Source organism: Gobio gobio (genome assembly GCF_949357685.1).
Source record: "Gobio gobio genome assembly, chromosome: 16".
Taxonomy (NCBI): Eukaryota; Metazoa; Chordata; class Actinopteri; order Cypriniformes; family Gobionidae; genus Gobio; species Gobio gobio.
Window position 1 is genome coordinate 46,342,748 of NC_137109.1, and position 25,075 is coordinate 46,367,822.

A 25,075-nucleotide genomic window follows, 5' to 3' on the forward strand; every position below is an offset into this window, starting at 1 on the left:
TCATTTTGACGCACGAGGGAAGAATTTGTTAAATTGCGAGGGAGGGATGAGGGTTACACATAAAAATAAGTGAAGAGCAAGTGCAGACTCCAATAAACAAAGATTTACATATTCTCATAACACGATCAACAAAAGTGTATGATGCGTACACATTTTGTCCATCATGATAATTATCACAGATGAACACAATTTTTATTAATTTTGAAGCCTAAATCCAGTCGCCAGAAGTAAAAAGCTAAAGGCTATAAACGAAATACACCACAGTCTCGCGATGTCAATGTCACCATCACTGAGCTAACAGCAACTCTTTCAGTTTTTATCTCAAAACATTTTTCCCAGTGTGTTTGAGTTATACTCATTTACAAGAGCACAATTATGAGCATAACGAGGCTGTGAAAGCGGACTGAGCTTACCTTTCCCGCGTGATATTTATCTCCTGACAGCATCTCCCAGTTAGCCACTTGTTAGCAGTTAGCAACCGCCTTTTTCCAAGACACCTGACAGTTAAAAATAAATAAAATCACGAGTGGGGTTTTATTTATATATATATATATATATATATATATATATATATATATATATATATATATATATATATATATATATATATATATATATATATATATATATAGTAATACTGATGTATTTTATGGCGTAGAATAAAACGTGAGTGTCTTGAGCTTGTATTTCAGCCATTTAACCAAAACCCCATTCAAAAAACCCATTGACTTTGGAACGAGGGAACCGGTAAAAATAAATAAATGTATTACTTGTTTATTTTTCTCGGTCGTCTAATATTTCGGTCCTAAAACAGCTGTCAAATATGAGATTTTTTTTTAATTTAGCTGTACTTACATCTCTCTCGCACTTTATGACCGTTTACGCTGCATTCACACGGACACGAGGCGTCAGGTGCCTGACTGACTGGACTTAAAAACACGCAAATGAAATGATTATACACTCTAATGGGTAAACCTTGCAGTTAATCCGCGAACCACATGCGTTCTCCTGAACCGGGGAGCAGAAGGCCCGTGCAGATCACGGATCAACTACGATCCCACCGGAGCCTTGCATTCGATTTCAAAATGGCGGCTGCGTGACATATCGCACATCCTGAGATGCGACTATCGCGATATCGATGCTAAAACATACAGTGCGCAGCCCTAGTAGTCAAAAGGCTTTTCTTTGTGTACACATATCCTTGCAAGTACAATTTTGCCTGTATTATTTGTGTCCCCTTCATAAACAGCTCTTGATACAGTTTGTTTGTTTATGTATGTTTTAACCCACTTATAACGTGAAATCTAAAACAATATTAACATTAGTATTGTAACTTTTGGCAGTTTCAAACCACTTACCTTATACCTTCTGCTTGCACATCAGTGACTCCAGTACATTTTTAAACCTCTGAGACAACCGGAAGTGACTTAAACTGCAATTCATCGACTGGCTGCTAGACAGACCCCAGAAGGAGCAGAATCCCATTGAGCCCCATGTTAAAATGCCCAACTTTACAACAGAAATGTTTACAGCCTGGTACAAATTGTGGTTTTGGTCTATATGGCTATTTTGCCCTTCATGACAACTTTGAGGTTGGATCCCAGTAGGATTTTTTTATAGTCAAATACATTTTTTTTTTTAGCTCTTTAGAGTGCTGCCAAGCCTTCTTTGAGTCAAGTTGTCACTGAGGCACTAACAGACTTTTTTCGGGATTTTTGGGAGGAGATTGGAGCTTTAGCTTTAATTTCTACATTTCTATAACTGTTTATTTCACACTGACAAAAATGAATTGTTCTTCATCGGTGAGAGTGGGGGCGGGCTTTTGATTTCGCGGCTCTACTTCCTGCTCTCTACTGCGCAGACTCCGTCCCAAATCTGTGCAAAATGTCAGCGCCATATTCAGACCTCCGGAGGCTTCACTTTTCTTCAGCGGAAGCCAATGAAGTCGCATTGTCCATATTTTTTCTGACGCTTTAACCATTTAAAAGCACCCTGATCTATAAAAAAAAAAAAAAAATTTTATTTAGTTTGCATACATAGATAACATATGTGTAAGGAGCAAATGATACCAGATATCAAAGCGTGAATTGCACAGTTTTATATTTTACAATATTTAGATTGTGTTTGTTGAATGTAATGAAGGCATATCTGAACAAGTGGTCCTCTAGCTCAGGGGTTTTTAAACTGGGGTCTGGGGACCTCCAGAAGGTTTTAAGGGGTCCCCAGAAAATTTCAGAAAAGGATAAAGTCTACCAAACATTCTAACTTTTTCATTCCTAAATCTTTCTCTCCTTTCTTGCCGTATACATACATTCCAGAATTGTATATTTCTAGAGAGTTTTTCTCACTATAGTCCCCTTTATCTTGCTCACTGGGGTTGTAATGCAGTATTCTTAACATTAAAATTAACAGTATTCTTAACTGTAAGCTGCTTACATACATTTATTGTGAAAGTTGCTTAAAAAAAATATTTTTAATTGAAAAATGTTCTTCTTCAGGTTTATACATCCAACATCAAGTAAAGCCAATTTAAGTTTGGAAACAATATGTTGTATTTATAATGTCACACTTAGGCTACTATTTATCTAACAGTTTAAATGTTTTGTATACATAAAATATATAGATGGATTTTAGGAAGGGGGTCCCTCATATAAGGTTCGTCATATTTGGGGGTCCTTGGCATCAAAGTTTGAAGTTTGATGCCAAAAGTTTGCTCCCCCTCGCTGGGTCTAGTGGGCGGGTCAGCACACGTGCAGTTATATACTTTCGAACTTACTGTACAACCTGTATCGCACAGTAAGAAAACTGTACTTTAAAGATAAACTGAACTTTGAGACGTATATAAAACCTTAATCTTTTGATCGTTCTTCATTCACTGGTGTTTTAAATGGCTCTACAGTTTTTTATTCGAGAAAAGAATTTTCCAGTAATTTGTGATTATTTATTAATTTTTTTACAGAGATTGCTCTCACAAAGAACAACAACTAGCAAATGAGAATTTAAATCTGGCCTTAACTAGATTTTTTTATTATTATATAATAAAAATATATTTCACATTCACAAAATGTTTAGCTTTATCCCTATTTTTTCCCCCAGCAAGTAATCATGATAGTAGACATACTTGTTCTGCTGTTGTTCCTTGAGTGAATCCTTCACCTTTGCCCTCTTCAGACCCCATCCAAGTCATAAACCTTTAAAAAATACCTTTTTACATTTTTAACTATAATGCATGTGAAGGATTTTTGGATGAAGGCTGTTTGGGATTATTGCCTTCAGAATTTTCAGCTTCTGCCCCATTCCTGTGCTTTTGTGAATTAGGCTACACAGTTAGCATTACATACATCAACATTACAAACATCTGACCAGTTTAGGCTGGATTTGGTTGGAATCTTAATATGTTTGTCATCTTACCTTGTGTGGGACCACCCACATGCCCCTTTTTCAGACTGCTGGCCTGTGCTTGGTCATTATTTGCATTCTGGATGAAGAACACATGCTTATTATTTCTAATATAAATCGCAATACATATTTTTTTAAAATCATAATAGTTAATCCAAAACTGAAAATCCTGTCATAATTTACACAACCTAACTTGCCTTGCAAGTGTCCTTATCCCTGAGAACTAATAAAAGTAGCTCAAACGACTCATGATGGAACTGGACAGCTTCAGTCCTCATCATTCAGTACAAATGATAACAGAATAATGTATTTTTTCTGAACTATTTCTTTAATGTTTGTTACATACCAAAGACTTTTCAATCATCTTTTCTCCTCAGGTCCAGGAAGGCTTCTGTAAGAATGGACACTGAAATTACAAATATAGTCTTATACATTTATATATAACAAAATAACCTATTGTCAAGAAGTGGCAGTTGGCGACTTCCATTTACAAAACCAGTTTGCCAAATTTGATTATAATGGAAAAACTGGTTAATGCATTATAAAAAGTGTGCATAAGCTTAACTCACCTCTTCCCATCTGTAGCATGATGGGCATCTCTCAGCTACATAACACAACATAACACTTACAATATGTAAGTTATTTTACACCCAGTGAAACCAACCAACACACAAACTGGCCCTGAACTAATACATTAATTGTTAAATTGCAATTTCCATCTAACCAAACATCTTACAACATCTACCAGCAGGGGCTAACCGGTCATTACGGTTTGGCTGGTTAGCAAAGGGCGCCCTCTTGTGGTTATCAAAACGAGGCTAATCCTTTTTTTCAGTCTATCTCAAGTTGCATCTTAAATCATTCAGATGTTTGTACAAATGTTATATTTACACTGCAGCTTGCGGTTAACACTCACACACGGACCCGCTCTGAACGCCATGTTTACCTTCCGGAGCTGATAGGTATCCATAGGCTAACGTTACATCTACCCAAGCACATTTCACATCATGTACACAGACCAAAAGTTTACTAAAAGAAGCAATTTCGATGGCGAACTTGCACAGCAGGACCTAGATGAGATTTTAAATGCCCTTGGTGTGGGAAGAAGAGGCGAATAAGAGAGGGAGCGAGTAACGATATGTCCCAGCGTGAGACAGCTCCAGGAATGGCTTTTGTAAGGCCCTGGCTGTGGGGATAAATGCCGGTTGCAGAGTGAAGATGGTATTTAGAGGGAAGAGGACAAACACATGGTGGTGGTTTACAGAGGAGCTTTTCCGCAGGGCTTCTATTGCACCCTTAAATTCTACCTCTGCACTTCAGCCCCGCCTAACACAACTTCTGCACCCACAAACATTGATGTCTCAAACCGGAAGCTGTTTCCTTGCGTGACTGCATTGAAATCGATTTCTGTGTGAAAATGACTATCGTCGTCTTGCTGTGGCCAGTGACATACGGACTTGGATGTGTTGTAGCTATGAGAAAAGTAGTTTGGTGTTAATGGAAATTCAGATAGGCCATGTAGTTATGTAAAATATAATAAACCGTAGAAGGCAAGGGACTGACTAAAATACAGCTCTGGATAAAAATTAAGAGACCACTGAAAAATGTTTCAGTTCTTGATTTACTATTTATATGTGTTTGAGTAAATGAGCATTTATGTTTTAGTCTATAGACAAAATGTCTTCCAAATTCCAGGTATTATTATTGTTATTTAGAGCATGTAATTGCAGAAAATGACAACTGGTCAAAATAAAAAAATCGATGCCATGTTTCATACCTCAAATAATGCAATATTCATTTTTAAACAACATGATATTTTAACATCAAAAATCTATATTTGGTGGGATAACCAATCTTGGCATAGGCCCTACCAGTCTTTCACATTGCTGTTGGGTGATTTTATGCCACTCCTGGTGCAAAAATTGTGACCTTCCATCTTCCTCTTGATCACAATCCAGAGGTTTTCAGTGGAGTTCAGGTCTGAAGATTGTGATGGCCAGAACAGGGTTTTAATCTGGTGGTCCTCAATCCACACCTTGGTCTGGCTGTGTTTGCATGGAGCATTGTCCTATGGAGAAAAAACACAATCTTTCGACTTGGGGAACATTGTCAGAGCAGAAGGAAGCACGTTTCTTTCAGGATAATCATGTACATGGCTAGTTTTCAGCTTTGCCCAACATGGTTAGACAGGTTATACATGCATTATACATACACACACTAATTTTTTTAATATTTTTTTTTGTAGGATGCAGTTGTGTGCTCATGGAAGACATGCATACATACCTATCTATAAATATATATCTCACACACTGCAAAAAAATGCTCTTCTTATTTAGTATTTTTGTCTTGTTTTCAGTCCAAATATCTAAACAAATCTTACATTAAGAAGAATTTACTAGACATGCAAAAGTTTTTGTCTTGTTTTGGAGGAAAATAACTCAAAATTAAGGAAGTTTTTGCTTATTTTAAGCAAAAACTTCCTTAATTTTGAGTTATTTTCCCCCAAAATAAGACAAAAACTTTTGCTTGTCTAGTAAATGCTTCTTAATGTAAGATTTTCTAGATATTTGGACTGAAAACAAGACAAAAATACTAAGTAAGAATTTTTTTTTTGCAGTGCAATTCATACATATGTACATAAAATATCCCCTTTTAAGGATACTGGACAGCTGATCATCCTTGCAGTGACAAACCACCCAGATGTTTTTAAGAAACATATATGCATGTGATTATGACATGGTACATCAAACAACATATAACCACTAAAGCAAAGATGTATTAAGTACATATCACCTCATAGACACAACTGCCCAGAAAAGGTCTTCAAGTTAATTTGCAATATACTTTCCTCTTATTACAGTGCAACACTAATCAATAACAGCTGTTGCTTTTATAATTGTTGAAGCAGATACAGTTTAGATATTTTGGCAGAGAAAATTCCAATGCATAATTGCGTTCTCAAATTTCTTTTTTGTCTTGGGAGTTGATGATGTAAAAACAGGACGCAAGTCATGTTCAAGTAACCTCTGAAAATCACATTAAAACACTTCACATCTCATCAACTTCACTGCATGAACATCACATTACAGATCATATATTCCATGACTGTTTTTATGATTTGTTCATTTCATTTTGTGTGGTCGATGATTTTACTTTCTGAATTGAAAGGAGACAAAAACATTGGCAATGGGGCGGTATGCTGGTTTGCATCTAGAGGAATGTTCTAGAATGATTTGCTTTTCTCTATGTGACACCGCAAAGGGGAAATTAAAGTTTATTCTTTTATACAGCGAGTGTGACCACAAAATTTGTACTTCTGAAGGGTCAGTATCACTGTTCTTCATTAGTCAAAGACCACATTTATGTTGACAGTGGCTAGAAAAGTCAAAACAAATTAAATTTCCACCATCAACAATAACGAGTTGAAAACAAAATCTGACTATGAAGTTGTCTAAGATGACATGAAGTCATTTCTTAACCACTTAATTGATGTTTCCATGCTACGGTTTACATTTAAAGCTGTGATTCACTTTTGGCCTGAGCGCTTATCCGCAGATGGGCATTACGGGTCAAACATTTCAATAACACCAACGTCTCTTCATTTCGTGAGATGTCAGGAACCCGATAGTCTCACAAAATACACCCTCAATGACATAATACTTTAATTCAAATCAGTTATAGCCTCTCTAAATGCTTTCTCTGTTCTCTTTCTGCTTTTTCCCCTATTGGCAAATGCAGTAATCTTTTGGCACAATGCACAAACATGATGTTCTTTACTAAAAGCATGAGAGGCACAAATCTATAAAAGCTTGTTTCCGCCACGGAATAATTTTTAAAAAATTTAAAGGGTTAGTTCACCCAAAAATGAAAATTCTGTCATTAATTACTTAACCTCATGTCGTTCGACACCCGTAAGACCTCCGTTCATCTTCAGAACACAAATGAAGATATTTTAGTTGAATGGCTCTGAAAGGCCTCCATTGGCACAATGCACGGTTCACTCTCAAGACCCTTAAAAGGTACTAAAGACGTCGTTACAAAGTCCATCTCACTACAGTGGTTCTACAATAACTTTATGAATCGGCGAGAATAGTTTTTGTGCGCCTTTTAAGGGTCTAGAGAGTGAACCGTGCATTGTGCCAATGGAGGCCTTTCAGAGCCATCAGATTTCAACTAAAATATCTTCATTTGTGTTCTGAAGATGAACGGAGGTCTTACGGGTGTCGAACGACATGAGGGTAAGTAATTAATGACAGAATTTTCATTTTTTGGGTGAACTAACCCTTAAATTAATGTAACTTTTTATCTCACAGTTCTGACTTTTTTCTCGCAATTGCAAGTTCATATCTCACAACTCTGACTTATTGCACATATTCCGTAGGAGAAGCATATTGCATATGTTTGCTAAACGATTATAACGTTAAATTAACCTAGCAGTTTGGTCATTAGGTTGACCTCCTGAGGTTGTCAATAAAATAATAAAACAAACCTTTTTTTAAAGGGAACACTGTAACTTTTGGCCCTAGTGGTTTAAAAACAAAACTGCATGCTTTTTGCGGAAGAACATTGTTTTGGATGTGCTTCAGCTTTGTCTTGATTATCGCTACAACAACCATAATTAAAAGACCCTACATAATAAATAATGCTTTACAATGAACTGTTTGAGATGGCAATTTAACTGTTCAATTAAATACCTTACTCACCTGTTGAGTAATACAAACGTCATCTCCGCTTCGGTTTTGTGAAGTTCCTAAATGGAATTTCGGAAGGAGTGAACCCATCTAATCTTTCAATTAACTGCTGGATCATATAAGCAGCCGCTTACCTTGCTCCGGCATAAGCTTTTATGGCATCCCTCCACCTCCCCAACTCCAACATAATTTAGAGATTTCGCTACCCTACTCATCTTCCAAGCATTAGTAGTCCCACTGGGGGTATATATAAGCTCAAAACAAGTCAAAACAAAGCTGCTTTAATGATTATATGGGCAAACAATCTTGTGAAAAACATTTCAAATCCCTCAGTTCTCACAATCTCAGAAAAGCCAAACCAATGTTGATTCTTGTTTTATTACGAGCTCTGTCATGTTCTCTCTTTGCCTCCTCTGTTCGGTGTTTTTGTCAAACGGGTATTAGTACAGATTAAATCTCTTAACGTGGCATGTTTGGTTCGATTAAAACGAACCCTGGTGCTATTACTCTGTTAGCGTAGTTCATTTGAACATGTGTGAACGATGTCATCCAAACCCTGGTGTGCACCAAACATGCGGAGCATGACCGCTGAAAAGATGAGTCTCGATCCGCTTCCAAACGAACGAATGGTGCGGTTTGAATAAAATATGAACGCAACACGGACTAAAGACATCCCAGATAGCAATGTGATGCAACGTTGATTCAGTGTTGGTCTGCTATCTGGGATGTAAACAAACTAGTGTTGTCAAAAGTACAGACTTCGGTACCAAGTCGGTACTGAAATGTAAAAAATTTGACACTTTGAGTGCTGTCAAGTGTAATCGTAAACACGTTTGTGTTCATGCGCTCATCGGAAATATCTGTGATTGGCTACAATGATCAACGTAAGGGATCAACGCAAGGGAGCAGTTTTTGTTTTTTATGTTTTTGAAGCGTTGATCATTGTAGCCAATCACAAACATATTTGATACGCCCTTAGCTGCTCCATGTCAACTTTTCTTGCTCGTTGTGACAACTAACCTATGCCACTCCTAAAGCAGACATGCGTAAAAGTAGCCTGAGTAACTCTATTTAAATATGACCAGACACGCACATGTGAGGGACATGTACGCAATTTCCAACGAAAACCATCCTGACAGGTCTAAAATAGAAAGATTTATGACATGTATGGGCGTGTTTAAATTTGGTTAATTTTGAACAAAAAGTTAGATAGACGCATGCATTTTCTGTGAAGCTGCTTTGAAACGATATGTATTATTTAAACACAGTGTACCTTTAAGAGTTTTGAGCCCTATTTTGTGCAATATCTGTGGAAATCTAAAGCTTTACATGAACTTTATATATAGTGAAACAACATACACTCGCCACATAGTCATGCAGGTGTGAAGCAACATTCGCCCTCACCTCTCTATAACACTATAAATATATAAACTAACTATAAATAAGTGCTTTTTATATTCATGCATGTATTCAAAAGTTGTTTAGTAACTGCTGCCGCTGAGGTTATAGTTTTACTTTAGCATATAGTTTTATAATTATTAGGGCATGGTCAAATATTTTTAATGGAATAAAGAATTTGTTTGACATCCTCCCCATAAAAGCTTATCTATGATTTTGTTGAGTCTGTTTAAGACACACACACACACACACACACACACACACACACACACACACACACACACACACACACACACACACACACACACACACACACACACACACACACACACACACACACACACACACACACACACACACACACACACACACACACACACACACACACACACACACACACACACACACACACACACACGGTGAAGTATCTTCCTGTTTATATCCATGAACTACCAGAATATTTGTCTCTCTCTATTTGGCTTTTTCATCCTCTGCAACAGTCAAAGGCAAACAAAGACTCAACCTGTAATGCCAAAGATCTCATTTGAAGTATTTGATTTATTAAATTAAGATTGTAAATATATATTTTTTTACCTTTTCAAAATCTGTGAATGTCCCAGGTTCTGGAAGAAAACAAGTAGACACGGTGGCCCATAAAATGTCTAGACGTCAAAACATAACATTTAGGATCATGGCTTCCTCGCACTGGATTTTGTGCAGCAGTTTGCATTTACGAAGCAATATTCAGTATATCCGTCTTGTTGGCCTGAACAGATTTATTGCATAGAGATTTGAACGTGCTCTCAGATGCTAGGACGGAAATGTACACATTTCACATTTCAGTTATAATATACCTAATCTGCTGATATCAGAACTGTTTCTCATTTGACTTTGATTGCATTCAGGTTTGAGCTACAGGAATGCAGTTAAAGCTCTTAAAAATGTTAATCTACACAGTATTGGAGAGGTTCAACCGACTGCTGATTGTTCATTGAGCAACTGAAATCGCAGTCTAGACTCAAAAGCAACTCTTACGACACGTGCACATTCACACCCCATGAAAAACCATGTGTCCCGAAGCTACTCTCACACCCAGACTGCTCTTCCCAAACCACACGGTCCTCAGATGTCTGATCGTCCCCTTTCATGCCCCGGGGTTTCAATTTTGCACTCCCTGATCGGCTTTTGCGAGGACGCTGAGTCATTGTTGCGTAAGCGACAATAAGTATTTTTGTTGATTTATTTTAGGGACTGTTATGTAACAATGTGCTACTACTGCTCTCCCTTCTGTATCCCCTTTTCCTATCAAGTTATAAAAGTTGTTTTCACTGAGCAAGAGACAGAGGAATTTGCTCGTTTTAGCCCTGGCAACACAGAAACCCTGTCATTCCCTACAGATCATTCTCACTGGCCACAGATAAACATATAAGCAGTAAGTTTTCACTCAAAAACAAACTTTTAACGCCATGCCAGCAGCTATAGGATTTTAAAGGAAACATTGAGGCTTCATAGGCAGAAAGAAAACAAACAGGCGATATGTAGGCCAAGTCAAAATTCCTTTTGACTTCCCACAGATCAGACAAAATTATATCGCTCTGCATTATAGGGTGTGGAGGGGCACTGCCAGATTATACAAATCAAAGAGATCACATGGTGCATTTAAAACGCATCCTGCAGGCGATTTCGCCTCAGTGGGTCGGCCTGCTTTTCGCCCACTGTTCTTTCTGCCATGTCACCACAAACCCTGAACCCAAGCGTTTAAATTTGGCGTTTTGTGAGTGGTCGGTGTCTGGAAATTGTTCACATCCTGTTTACGTCGGAGATTTTCTAACCTCGAACCGCATTTGGCTGGTGAGTCCACTAGTCAGATCTGCATTTTCAGCGAGTGAAGGAAAAAAAAAGGAAAAAACCTTGAGAGTGGGCCACTCGCTGGGATGTGTAATGAATAAATATAAATGCACAGCTTTGAGAAAGTTCTATAAACATGCCGCATATGAATAAAAAAGCCACAAAATATAATTATATAATCAAAATTTATTGTATTTAGCATATAAACACATATAAACATCACAAAAAAAAAACTATTTACACTTGCAAATTCCAAAAATATAAACTGATCTACTGTAAACTTCGTACAAAATCTAAAAAGGATGCACTGCTGGCGTATATTGTGTGTGTGTGTGTGTGTCACTGGTGCGATACTGAGAATGCGAGGAGATACTACTAGTCAAAAAAGCGTATTTATTAGACAATGACCAATGTAGAAGACGGTTAACGCTGGTTGCGGTTCCTGTATTGAAGATGCTTGATGAATAATTATATGCTATTTCTCATCTGTACAAGTTTGAAGGAATAGTTCACCCAAATGTTTTAATTCTTTCTTCTGTGGAACATAGAAGAAGATAATTTGAGAAATGTCCAAGAGTGTTCGCGTCCATACAATACAAGTCAATGGGCTCCAATGTTGTTTGGTTTCCAACATTCATCAAAATATCTTTTGTGTTCTGCAGAAGAAAGAAATGCATGCAAGTTTGGAATGACATGAGAGTTTATTTTAGGGTGGACTATCCCTTTAAGATGTGTGTTATACTGTATGTCTTTGCTCTCCTCTCATCCACCTGTTTTCTGTTTTCCTCCATATGAGATCACTACGTCTTCTCTCTCCACTGAATCAACGGCACTTGCAGGACCGGACCACCATGTTGGAGAGCTGTTCCACACGGGGGGTTCGGCCTAGGAAATAAACGATGGTGAGGGGCTCCAGGTCCTGGGGAACACAACACGGAGATGCTGATGCTTCTGGATTCATTTTATTATACAGCGGGAGAATCTAAAAGGAAGACAGAGAGAGAAACACTGTAAACAGACACCAAAAGCAGCTTAAAAATGCAACGTTTTAGAATGAATCTGAACTCTGTCCAACATCCAAGTGCACAAGTTTGATAAGAACCGTTATTTTGATGTAGTTAAAGGTGCACTATGTAACTTTTCCGTCCGCTATAGGTCGCCTGTTCAAAACAAAGGCGTAGTTTGATGACGCCACGTTTGAACGCAGAATCTTGGGACATGTGGTCTTCACATCACAGCCACTTCCAGTTTTCCGGTCATGAGTACGAGGTAACGCAGCTCTGATTATCATATTAGACAAATATGAGAGTAAAGCGTTTCTGCAAAATAAAACCGGAAACCGAGGGGAACGCAGATATGAAGCCATCGACAGGCGACGGCATCGCCATCGACAGGAGATAGTTGGAAACATTTGGGATATTGTAAGTACTCAACTGAACAAAATATGTAACACTGGCCCAGTGGTTTTTGGATATTTTACTGATTTTTTTTTACATAGTGCACCTTTAAGTAACTTTGCATATACCTATAATCTTTGCACTTCTGATCTTTTAACATCCAACACTTAACTGTCCGAGTTTTTTTCTCTCAGCCTGATTCATATATTTTTACCATGTTGTAGTGGTTGTCTGCGCTCCACAAGTAAGGACAGTTCCCTGCACAGAAATTTGCTTTGTAGCCTTTCGGTTCGTGGATCCACTTCCAGTTCAAGTCCCGTCGGAAATCGATATACAGAGACCTCAGACAGCAGCCCTGATCAGCCCTGGAGGAGGTAAAATTATTTGTTGCAGTGCATTATGGTGTGTCACACTTATGTCATTTCAAACATGCATGACTTTGTTCCTAAAATAAAGAACAAATTGAATAATATTCAGTTTTCTATAAAAAAAATGTGTCTGGCTATCACCAGACCAAGCTCAATTTAAGACTAAACATTGGTCTGGGGAGTCTGCTCTGTATTTTCTACTGCACAAGAGGCGTGATAAACAAGCATAAATTAAATGACTCTGTACGCAATTGGATAGTCCTTCAACCAATCAGACCATTAGATGCGTGATAAACGAGCATAATTCAAATGACTCTGTATGCAATTGGATAGTCCTTCAACCAATCAGACCAAAAGAGGCGTGATAAACGAGCATAAATTAAATGACTGTACGTAATTGGATAGTCCTTCAGCCAATCAGACCACAAGAGGCGTGATAAACGAGCATAATTCAAATGACTCTGTATGCAATTGGATAGTCCTTCAACCAATCAGACCAAAAGAGGCGTGATAAACGAGCATAAATTAAATGACTGTACGTAATTGGATAGTCCTTCAGCCAATCAGACCACAAGAGGCGTGATAAACGAGCATAATTCAAATGACTCTGTATGCAATTGGATAGTCCTTCAACCAATCAGACCAAAAGAGGCGTGATAAACGAGCATAAATTAAATGACTGTACGTAATTGGATAGTCCTTCAGCCAATCAGACCACAAGAGGTGTGATAAACGAGCATAAATTAAATTACTCTGTATGCAATCGGACAGTCCTTCAACCAATCAGACCACAAGAGGCGTGATAAACGGGCATAAATTAAATGACTCTGTATGCAATTGGACAGTCCTTCAACCAATCAGACCACAAGAGGCGTGATAAACGAACATAAATTAAATGACTCTGTATGCAATTGGATAGTCCTTCAACCAATCAGACCACAAGAGGCGTGATAAACGAGCATAAATTAAATGACTCTGTATGCAATTGGATAGTCCTTCAACCAATCAGACCACAAGAGGCGTGATAAACGAGCATAAATTAAATTACTCTGTATGCAATTGGATAGTCCTTCAACCAATCAGACCACAAGAGGCGTGATAAACGGGCATAAATTAAATGACAGTATGCAATTGGACAGTCCTTCAACCAATCAGACCACAAGAGGCGTGATAAACGAGCAACGACATTGTGTTAAATCCGCCTATAGTGCCAGGTGGAAAAGCTGTGATTGGTTCCCGCAAAAGTGTAACAGAAGCAGTAGAAATGAATGTACAGGTTTCCAGACTGAGTTGCAGGGCGAAATCAAATCACTGGCAGATCAGGCTGGGTTTACCCAGTCTAAAAAGAAATACAACAAATAGGCAAAAGCACCATAAAAGTAGACCTCATTACTTTTGTGCTATATTCCAAGTCGTCCGAAGTAATGCAATAGCTTTATGCAACCAAAAGATTAAAATTTAAGGTGTCATTCACAAAATAAATCTTTTTCTCTAGCTTCCCTTGGCACGTGTTTTTTGGAGACTCAAACAAAGTGAGCAGTATTAAAAAAATAAATCACATTTTGTGCTTCATGAAAGAGAGTCAGTCAGTCTGAAATGACACGAGGGTGAGTAAATGATGACAGAATTTTCACTTTTGGGTGAACTATCCCTCTTAATAGTTGCCGTCCAGTTTTGTCCAAGTTTCATGACTACTTGACTGACTCCTGCAACAAACTCTGATCTGACAAATGTGGCTCTAATGACCATTTCTATGTTGCTTAGCACAGAGGAAGCACTCCACATAACAAACACCCATTAAAAGAGTATTTACTTCCAGAACAGACGAGATGAATTCTGCATATCAGACGTGACACTCCCTGGGCGAGTCGCTGCATGCGTTCTGTGGGTGTGTGATGTAGTAGAACCTATTTTACATGCACACACATTAAGATCGATCTCATCTGGCTCTATGTGTCTCTTATTGGCTCCTTGTTTTTCAAGCAATGTTTTTGTCTTCTTGCATTAACTGGGAACTTCTGAGACTCAAAGATCACCAAATACTGTATATTAAGCTTAATACTGAGATCCTTCAAAGCCATTTATACTAGTTTTTTGCATCTGTTTTATGATTGAATTGAATTGAACAATTGAACTTTTCTAATGTGCGATGACAAGGAACATACTATAGAAGCTCGTATCCACCATGGCAACTTTTTTGAGAAAAAAAAATCAGAATTGTGAGAAACTTCATAACTCACAATTGTGAGTTTATATCTATGGAATCTTGTCGTCACTGAATAAAAAGGATAAAAGGTAACTCTGACTTTTTTTCTCGCAATTCTGACTTTTTTTTCTCAGAATTGCATGATATAAACTTGCAATAGCAAGTTATAGGCTAACTTCAGAATTGTGTAACAAAGTCGCATCTGTGTTAAGTCAGATATATGATATATGCTAAACTCGCAATTCTGACTTTATAACACAACTGTGAGTTTATATCACGCAATTCTGAGAAAGTCTCTCTAGATAGAATACTAAATTCTGATTCAGAATCTGATATTTTTGTATAGTGATCCCTAAAATCTAGGGGTGTAACGGTACCATATTCATACCGAAACCGTTTCTATACAGGGCTTTCGGTTTGGTGCACGTGTGTACCGAACGGTTACGAATGCAATCTTTAAAAGTTAACGGTCGGCTTGTTTTAAGCGCGGAACACACTTCAATCCTAGGTCTCACACGAACATATTAGGTATTCAGTCCATTTTATCACGAAATTCAAACGATAAATGCTGTTTTGACGCTCTTTAATGTGGTGTGGCCGATCACTGATCACAGTTCAAGCGGTCGCGCAACGCGCGTGAACGCGATTGATCATGTCTCCCTAAAGAATAAACATGAATGAACATCTGAAGGTATGTTGAGGATATATTACAACTTACTGTCACGTATCATATGTGGTGTAATCGCTCAATCAGTGTTCCTCAATACTCAGACCTCAATATAACTACTTGGAAACAATGTCATGTAGTATCACATTTACCTCAGGCAGTCATTCAGTGTCCACAGCTGTTAGTTCACTAGAGAAATCAACTCTTTCACTAAATATATGCACTTTATTAGCCTATATATTCATTATATTCTACTGAACCTGTAATTAAAATTAAATGACTCTGTACGCAATTGGATAGTCCTTCAACCAATCAGACCACAAGAGGCGTGATAAACGAACATAAATTAAATGACTCTGTACTCCATTGGATAGTCCTTCAACCAATCAGACCACAAGAGGCGTGATCATAAATTAAATGACTCTGTACGCAATTGGATAGTCCTTAAACCAATCACACCACAAGAGGCGTGATAAACGAGCATAAATTAAATGACTCTGTATGTAATTGGATAGTCCTTCAACCAATCAGACCACAAGAGGCGTGATAAAGGAGCATAAATTAAATGACTCTTTATGCAATTGGATAGTCCTTCAACCAATCAGACCACAAGAGGCATGATAAACGAACATAAATTAAATGACTCTGTATGCAATTGGATAGTCCTTCAACCAATCAGACCACAAGAGGCGTGATAAACGAGCATAAATTAAATGACTCTGTATGCAATTGGATAGTCCTTCAACCAATCAGACCACAAGAGGCGTGATAAACGAACATAAATTAAATGACTCTGTATGCAATTGGATAGTCCTTCAACCAATCAGACCACAAGAGGCGTGATCAACGAGCATAACATGAATAATAATAATAAACATGAATGAACATATGAAGGTATGTTGAGGATACATTACAACTTACTGTCACGTATCATATGTTGTGTTATCGCTCAATCAGTGTTTCAACGGCGGAAAGACCTCAATATACAGTGAGGAAAATAAGTATTTGAACACCCTGCTATTTTGCAAGTTCTCCCACTTAGAAATCATGGAGGGGTCTGAAATTGTCATCGTAGGCGCATGTCCACTGTGAGAGACATAATCAAAAAAAAAATCCAGAAATCACAATGTATGATTTTTTACCTATTTATTTGTATGATACAGCTGCAAATAAGTATTTGAACACCTGAGAAAATCAATGTTAATATTTGGTACAGTAGCCTTTGTCTGCAATTACAGAGGACAAACGTTTCCTGTAGTTTTTCACCAGGTTTGCACACACTGCAGGAGGGATTTTGGCCCACTCCTCCACACAGATCTTCTCTAGATCAGTCAGGTTTCTGGCCTGTCGCTGAGAAACACGGAGTTTGAGCTCCCTCCAAAGATTCTCTATTGGGTTTAGGTCTGGAGATGGGCTAGGCCACGCCAGAACCTTGATATGCTTCTTACAGAGCCACTCCTTGGTTATCCTGGCTGTGTGCTTCGGGTCATTGTCATGTTGGAAGACCCAGCCTCGACCCATCTTCAATGCTCTAACTGAGGGAAGGAGGTTGTTCCCCAAAATCTCGCAATACATGGCCCCGGTCATCCTCTCCTTAATACAGTGCAGTCGCCCTGTCCCATGTGCAGAAAAACACCCCCAAAGCATGATGCTACCACCCCCATGCTTCACAGTAGGGATGGTGTTCTTGGGATGGTACTCATCATTCTTCTTCCTCCAAACACGTTTAGTGGAATTATGACCAAAAAGATCTATTTTGGTTTCATCTGACCACATGACTTTCTCCCATGACTCCTCTGGATCATCCAAAAGGTCATTGGCAAACTTAAGACGGGTCTGGACATGTGCTGGTTTAAGCAGGGGAACCTTCCGTGCCATGCATGATTTCAAACCATGACGTCTTAGTGTATTACCAACAGTAACCTTGGAAACGCTGGTCCCAGCTCTTTTCAGGCCATTGACCAGCTCCTCCCGTGTAGTTCTGGGCTGATTTCTCACCTTTCTTAGGATCATTGAGACCCCAGGAGGTGAGATCTTGCATGGAGCCCCAGTCCGAGGGAGATTGACTGTCATGTTTAGCTTCTTCCATTTTCTAATGATTGCTCCAACAGTGGACCTTTTTTAACCAAGCTGCTTGGCAATTTCCCCTTTCCAGCCTTGTGGAGGTGTACAATTTTGTCTCTAGTGTCTTTGGACAGCTCTTTGGTCTTGGCCATGTTAGTAGTTGGATTCTTACTGATTGTATGGGGTGGACAGGCAAGGGTGTAGCACAAAATCCTGGGCCCTATGCATAGGCAGTCCTGATGGGCCCCCATGTTCCATGTTAAAATATATTCCAGACTTTTCAAAGGGCCCTCTCCCTAGACGGGGCCCTGGGTAGTCAGGTCCACTTTTCCCCCCACTACCACGCCCATGTGGACAGGTGTCTTTATGCAGCTAACGACCTCAAACAGGTTAATCTAATTTAGGATAATAAATGGAGAGCAGGTGGACATTTTAAAGGCAGACTAACAGGTCTTTGAGGGTCAGAATTCTAGCTGATAGACAGGTGTTCAAATACTTATTTGCAGCTGTCTCATAAAAATAAATAGTAAAAAAATCATACATTGTGATTTCTGGATTTTTTTTTTTAGATTATGTCTCTCACAGTGGACATGCACCTACGATGACAATTTCAGACCCCTCCATGATTTCTAAGTGGGAGAACTTGCAAAATAGCAGGGTGTTCAAATACTTATTTTCCTTACTGCATATCTCGCAATTCATACTTTACAACTCATAATTGCAAGTTTAAATCTCATTATCCAGACTTTTTTTCTCTTGTAAATCCTAGTCGATGTCTCACAATTCTGAGGAAAAAAGTCAGAATTGTGAGATTGCAATTCATACTTTACATGAATCCTCGCATTTGCAAGTTTATATCTCACAATCAGAATTGTGAGAAATAAACTTGCAGTTGTAAGTTGAAGAGTCTGAACTGTGAGATATAAACTCACAATTGTGAGTTAGAAAGTTTGAATTGCGAGATAAAATTCTAAGAATTGTGAGATAAAAAAGTCGCAATTAACTTTTTTTAGTCTGTGGTGGAAACAAGATTCCATTACATACAATTTTGCAATCATTAATCAGAATTTAGTATCTAGAGTAGTAATAAATAACATCTTCAAACACACACACACACACACACTTGAGCTCTCTCTCTCTGTACCGTGTGCATATGGAAGTGTCTGCTGCTGATCTCTTCTTGCGGTTTTTCTTGATAGGGTTGTCCAGGCGGTCGGTGGGCAGAAGGGTTAGTATCAAATGAGGGGTTTTTGTGCTAAATTCAATCTGTCCTTTAGTCACGCCTGGTCTTCTGTTCTGCTTTATAAGGTCGTCATCAATGCCTGGGAAGGAATCGATTCAAAATATCAATAACAACAAATGATGCCTGAGTTTTTCCGATGACATTTGATTACAAGAAAGTGTCAGTTTTCATCTTCATTTTAAACAACGTATTTATTGTTTTAAACTTTCTTTGTGATTAAAAAAGTGTGCTTGTGCTGTGTTCCTTTAAAATAAATGCCACTTGGTTTGAATTTTTTTTTTAATCTAATGCAATAATATTCATACTTTTTAGGTGTAACTTTAGCATTAATTGTATAACTTTGTAAGACAATAAAAAAACCAAAAAACATTTAGATTAGTGACCTGCAAATCTGGCTTCCAACTCTTCACTCTTGTTAGGGACGATATTGTTTGTGGAAGGGACGAATGTACAGCAGGGACAGTGAACGCTAATCTTGAGCCCAAGATTTCTTTCTGAGAGAGAAAAAGAGATTATTTTTCCAAGAGAAGGAAACACTTCACAACCTCTTCTGCTTCATCAAGCAGTAAATATACGTTGAAACTTCTGGATGAACTCGCTGACCTCTGAACGCCATCCACTCCTTCACAGTCTCTGTGACGTCGACAGAAAGCCACGCCCCTTTGGCGCGAGGCTCCACTGTTCTGGAGTCGATGTACCTCTGAGACGGGGCCGTCACGTCGTCAGATTTGAGAATCTGTGGGTGTGAAGGAAAACAAACCACAAGCTTATTTGACTTGCCCATTCATTCGTCGGCTGCTCTATTTCTTGCAGAGTACAGTATGAAAATACATCATGTGATGAATCAAATCACTACAGCACAGACTCACTGCTCATCTTTGGAACAACTCGAGGCTTTTGTCTGGAAAAACCGCATGCGCTCCTCTTACCTGGTATATTTCCACACGCTGCTCTGCGGTGCGCGCCTGTGGGTTTGGAGCTCTGAAGATGCGAAACTCCGCTTTAACCAAAGTACTGGAATTTCGCTCCACGTTGGTGACGTCGAAGCCCACTATCCTGAAGTACGGGCTCTGAGGAACTGGGTTGATCGAGTCTGTGTGGAACAAAAGCAGGATTCACTTTGCCCGTATTTACACTTTGTGGTCTGTGCATGGTTTTCAGAGGGTCAACCTCAAGGAAATAAAACTTGCTTTAGTGCCAAACAGCAGATGACTAACCCCTTTCAGCCTCTCAGAGGCCTCATTGAACTTTAACTGACTTATTATTAGCTACAAAAACTGTGTATTATAGGTAGTACACTTTGTGTCCGGTTTCACAGACCAGGGTTAAGCCTAGTCCCAGACTAAAATGAACGTTTGAGCTGTTTTAACTGAAAGTAACTTGCTCTGATATATCTTCAAATATGTCAGTGCCATTTTATGTCTCAAGATGCACACCAGTAATGTTGTTTTTTTCCCTTCTTTTCTCTAAAGCATGTTTGTAAAAGCTACTTAAATGTCCTGATTAAACTAAGGCCTACCTCTGGCTTAACCCAAGACCTGTTTGTGAAACCAGGGGCCGGTTGCAAAAACTGCTTAGACTAGTCTTAAAAGTTAGTGGTCTATTTTTTTCTTCAAGACTGTTCTTAATTTTTAAAGTCAGTTGCATTAAAAGTTAGATTGGTCTAATTTGAATCAGAAAAGTAAGACTGATTACCTCTTGACTAATTACTAGTGTGTCAAATTAGTTCTTAAGACACAGTCTAAACATAATGGCAACTGGCCCCAGGCCTTTATTTAATAGCGGTTATATTAATTAAAGCACATTTTACTCCCAAATTATTTGTTTTTAAAATTCCCATTAATTTTTATGACGATTCTCATCAGATTATAATTTCCGTAATACAAAGATATGTGCTTTTTGCTTTTTAAATGTTGCATTACAGTTGTATTTTTACCATGATACAAAACAAGACTAGAGACAATATGATCAATATTTCATACAGATATTCACACTTTTCTTTTTCATGGCACAAAAATGTAGTGCAAGAAAAATAGCTTAATGTATTCAAACAAACACAAAAATACGTTTGTGACCATTTAAATCGCAAAACAAATTTGCATAAATATAATGCCATAATAAATACTGTTATCATCTAATGATCGTGTAGTTATTACTGCAAAAAAAACAACCTTAAAATCGGTTATTGGACGAAATAATGTTCATCATATTGGTCATAAAAAAGGCAATATTGGTCTAATAAATACAATATAAATATATTATAATAAATAAATACAATATATATTGGTAATATATAAATAGTAATAAAATTATGGTAATGAGCGTTGACATGAAAATATATGGGGTGAAATATAACCTAGGAATGTTTCATGATATTTTCATTATAATGAATAATCATCTTCTTTGAACACCTTTTTCAAACACAACCAAATCGGATGGCCAAACTAAACGATGCACTAGAATGAAGGTTTAATTACACATCCATCCGGACCCCAGTGCATTATTTAAATGGTGCATTAATAAGCCATTTCAGATCAGAATTCAGATCAACTCACTCGTATCTGTGCGCAGTGGCATCATATTGACCCGCTGCACCTCTTTGGCGTAATAGTCCTCCTCGCTGCTCTCGCGCTCGCACGCGGCTTCGGCCTGGCGCGCGCGCTCCTTCAGCAGCTCCTTCGTGCTGTTGTAAAGTAACATCACCTCCACCGGTACCGACGTTGTCGGACTGGCTTCGGGATCCGGTGGACTCCGGATGCGTAGCTTGCTCAGAATCTGCCCGCGCACCGCCTCGATCCTTTTGGATTTGTGGTCGTCCAAGTTGTAGGACTGGCACGTGGAGAATCCGTCCGCGGACACGGACAGTTTGAGAACGAGCAAAGTTAGATTGATGAACCACATGGTTGATTGACAGATGAGAGGGTCGGAAGCGCTCCTCTATAGCGCCCGGTCCTCTGGATGTCCTCGGGGAGCGCGCGCACTGAGCGCGTCTCTTGCAATGGGACAAACCCAAAAGTGCGTAGGCTGCGCTGCTCGCGCTCTGTGTTCACCAGGTGAATGAGCTCCTCTGCTGACACATACGAGCTTTTACCTCCTCATACACCGCCTGACATATAATTTATGTTCTCGTATAGTCTATTTATGGCCAAAATCAAGAAATGATTGCGCAAAGCAGCCGAGTTCACCGTGTGAATTTAAAACAATTTCTAGGAGGTCGGTTTTTTTCCAACGGTTTTTTTCGAGGCGAATTGGTACGTCACGTAACTCTAATTATTTTGGCGTCGCTAGCGGTTTGCTAAACGACAACAAAACGCGTTTGAAACTGTTTTTGTCATCTACGTGTAAAAAAAATACAATAAAGTGAAACAAGCACCTAATTATTATGTGGCTACACCAAAATAGGAAATCGCTCGCGCAGCGTGTCGTTATTTGACCTTCTCAGGCGACGACTATTACTGTTTGAGTCTTTTGGACGTTATAGCTAAGCTTTGTGATTACTAAAATTTTGGAAAAGCTTTCCCCAACCGTGTGTTTTGACTTTTTATGGTTCGAACCCTCCCAAAAAATGGTCCGTAATCTGAGCTACCTCAGGTAAAGCAAAATATTGGCCTGATTTCTGTGCATGTTGTGATGACAAAGCATGCTACAATTTTTCATTATCACAGGCCATCCCAATTATAGGCTAGTCTCTTTGGAATCTATAAACACAGCCTTTCCATCATGCTTCCCAGGATTTTAAGTATTTACCAGTAAGGTAATAAACAGAACAGTTCCTCATGCTCGTCTGGTATCCAATGATTCAGAGAGAAACTCCAAGTGCTGCTTTGAATTCTTGTGGTTTGTCTTGGAGCTTTAGCGAGGACCGCTAGTATTTCTTTTAAAGTGACTCTCCAGCTCCTTTCCCATGATAACTATAAGAGATCGGGTCAGATTTTATTTCTCTTTTCTTACAGCCTTGAGTCAAGATGCAGATCTGCCATCCAAATGTTCAATCAAGCCCTTGACGTTGCTTTAGGAAAATGAAATTATCCCATGACAAAGACTGACTGTCTCCGGCAGCGTAAAGTTGAACTGGATTTAATATAAACAAAATAAGAAAATGCTAGACTAGGCTTGGCCTACCAGGATACATCTTTTGCGAAGAATAGTCCATTTCAAAGGAGAGGGGGAAAAAACGACAAGACCATCGACCAAAAGAGTCTACTTAGGTGTGAATTTAATTACCTGGCTATAATTAAAAACACAAACCCCTTTGGGTTTTAGAGCTACCAAAAACATCTCTTCAACAAAACAAGTCCCTAAAGTTTTCTGAAGTTTTGAGAGGGAGAAAAAAACAGAGCAGCTGTGTGTGGGAGGGAGAGAGAGAGAGAGAGAGAGAGAGAGAGAGAGAGAGAGAGAGAGAGAGAGAGAGAGAGAGAGAGAGAGAGAGAGAGGAAAGTACATAGAGAACTACAAGGGTGAATGAGAAAATAAGATGAGAAATCTTTTGGAAATCTAGGTTGAGCTCTTATGCTGTGTTGAAAACCCTCTAACACTTTTGGTGTTCCCAGTCAAAAGTGACTGGCCTGTCAACAATAGCTTGTAAATCGCTCATTATGCTATATTATCATCAAATATTGGATTCAATCTTTTTCTTTCATGTAGGACAGGCTTCGTATTTCTTTTTTTTAGAAGTGATTGATCTGAGGCCTCATTGAGTTTTTGAGTGAAAAAACTAAATATGGAAACAATTTGCACTGTTTATTATACTAACGTGCTTTAATGTTTAACCAGGAAGTTTGTTTAGAAATGCTTTTATCTTGTACAAAATGGAACAAAGTCACACTTGTGATGTTCCTGGTCCAAAATAACCGGTGTGCAAAAAAAAATAATAAAATTAGGCCAGGTTTTGTATTTATTTTTGAAAGTGATTGATTGTAGGCCTCATTGACCTCATATTTGACTAGTACCTCAGTTGAAGTCAACTGATGTAAACACTGAGTACATGTTTTAACATCATTTAATACATTTGAGGTGTACACAACTTTAAAAAAATTTAAGTTAAAGGAACACTCCACTTTTTTTGCAGGCTCATTTTACAAGTCCCCTAGAGTTAAACAGTTGAGTTTTACCGTTTTTGAATCCATTCAGCCGATCTTTGTATCTGACAGTAGCACTTTTAGCATAGCTTAGCATACATCATTGATTCTGATCAGTCCATTAGCATCTCATTCAAAAAATGACCAAAGACACTTTCAGTATTTTTCCTATTTAAAACTTGACTCTTCTACAGTGACATCGTGTGCTAAGACCAACTGAAAAAGTTGTGATTTTCTACACCTATATGGCTAGGAACTACTTTCTCATTCCTGCGTAATAGTTCTTCGTGGCCGTACCATGGCTGCAGCAGCGCAATGATATTACAGCGCCTGAAAGTAGCCCCCAGCTGGGTAACTTTCAATGTGACCGGCACTAAGTTCATGTAGTTGCAGAGAAAGTTTCAGGCTTGCAGCCGACAAATTGTGTTGTGGATTTACATGTGTGAGTATGGTTCTGTGTGTTGTAAAGGGCTGTGATAGTAAGTCGAAGGTGTAACTACCACCATGTTTCACAGAATACCAACAAATCATTGCGCCGCTGCAGCTGTAGTACGGCCGCGAAGATCCGCGACTATTACGCAGGAATGAGAACGTAGTTCCTAGCCATATAGGTGTAGAAAATCGCAACTTTTCATTTTCAGTTGGTCTTAGCACACGATGTAACTGTAGAAGAGTCAAGTATTAAATAGGAAAAATATTGAAAGTGTCTTTGGTCA

At 38.6% G+C, this 25,075-nt stretch overlaps 2 protein-coding genes across 2 annotated transcripts in view; both read right to left on the bottom strand.

Annotated features, from left to right (window-relative positions):
* Positions 1 to 1,193: 1,193 nt before the first annotated feature.
* Positions 1,194 to 25,075, bottom strand: part of trmt112 (tRNA methyltransferase activator subunit 11-2) — a 41,792-nt gene continuing 17,910 nt past the window's right edge. Inside the window, exon 5 of the mRNA XM_079838178.1 lies at positions 1,194 to 1,304. The gene's annotated coding sequence lies outside the window, so the exon portion shown is untranslated. The remainder of the gene's footprint in view (positions 1,305 to 25,075) is intronic.
* On the bottom strand, positions 11,504 to 23,631 carry tgfb5 (transforming growth factor, beta 5). Its single transcript, XM_079839906.1, has 7 exons — positions 21,837 to 23,631; positions 20,211 to 20,374; positions 19,885 to 20,017; positions 19,665 to 19,775; positions 19,183 to 19,360; positions 12,948 to 13,098; positions 11,504 to 12,318 (listed from the first exon to the last, which is right to left on the bottom strand). Exons 1-7 carry the CDS (start codon positions 22,180 to 22,182, stop codon positions 12,160 to 12,162), a joined length of 1,242 nt encoding a protein of 413 aa, XP_079696032.1. The 5' UTR covers positions 22,183 to 23,631; the 3' UTR covers positions 11,504 to 12,159.

Bases quoted from the DNA above. Each gene is read 5' to 3' on its own strand.
- tgfb5 (XM_079839906.1), bottom strand. From the start codon at position 22,182: ATGTGGTTCATCAATCTAACTTTGCTCGTTCTCAAACTGTCCGTGTCC. The intron at 20,018-20,210 runs GTAAGAGGAGCG...TCACACCCACAG, and splicing joins AGCGTGTGGAAATATACCAG to ATTCTCAAATCTGACGACGT. The intron at 19,361-19,664 runs GTCACTAATCTA...ATTCCTTCCCAG, and splicing joins GTTGGAAGCCAGATTTGCAG to GCATTGATGACGACCTTATA.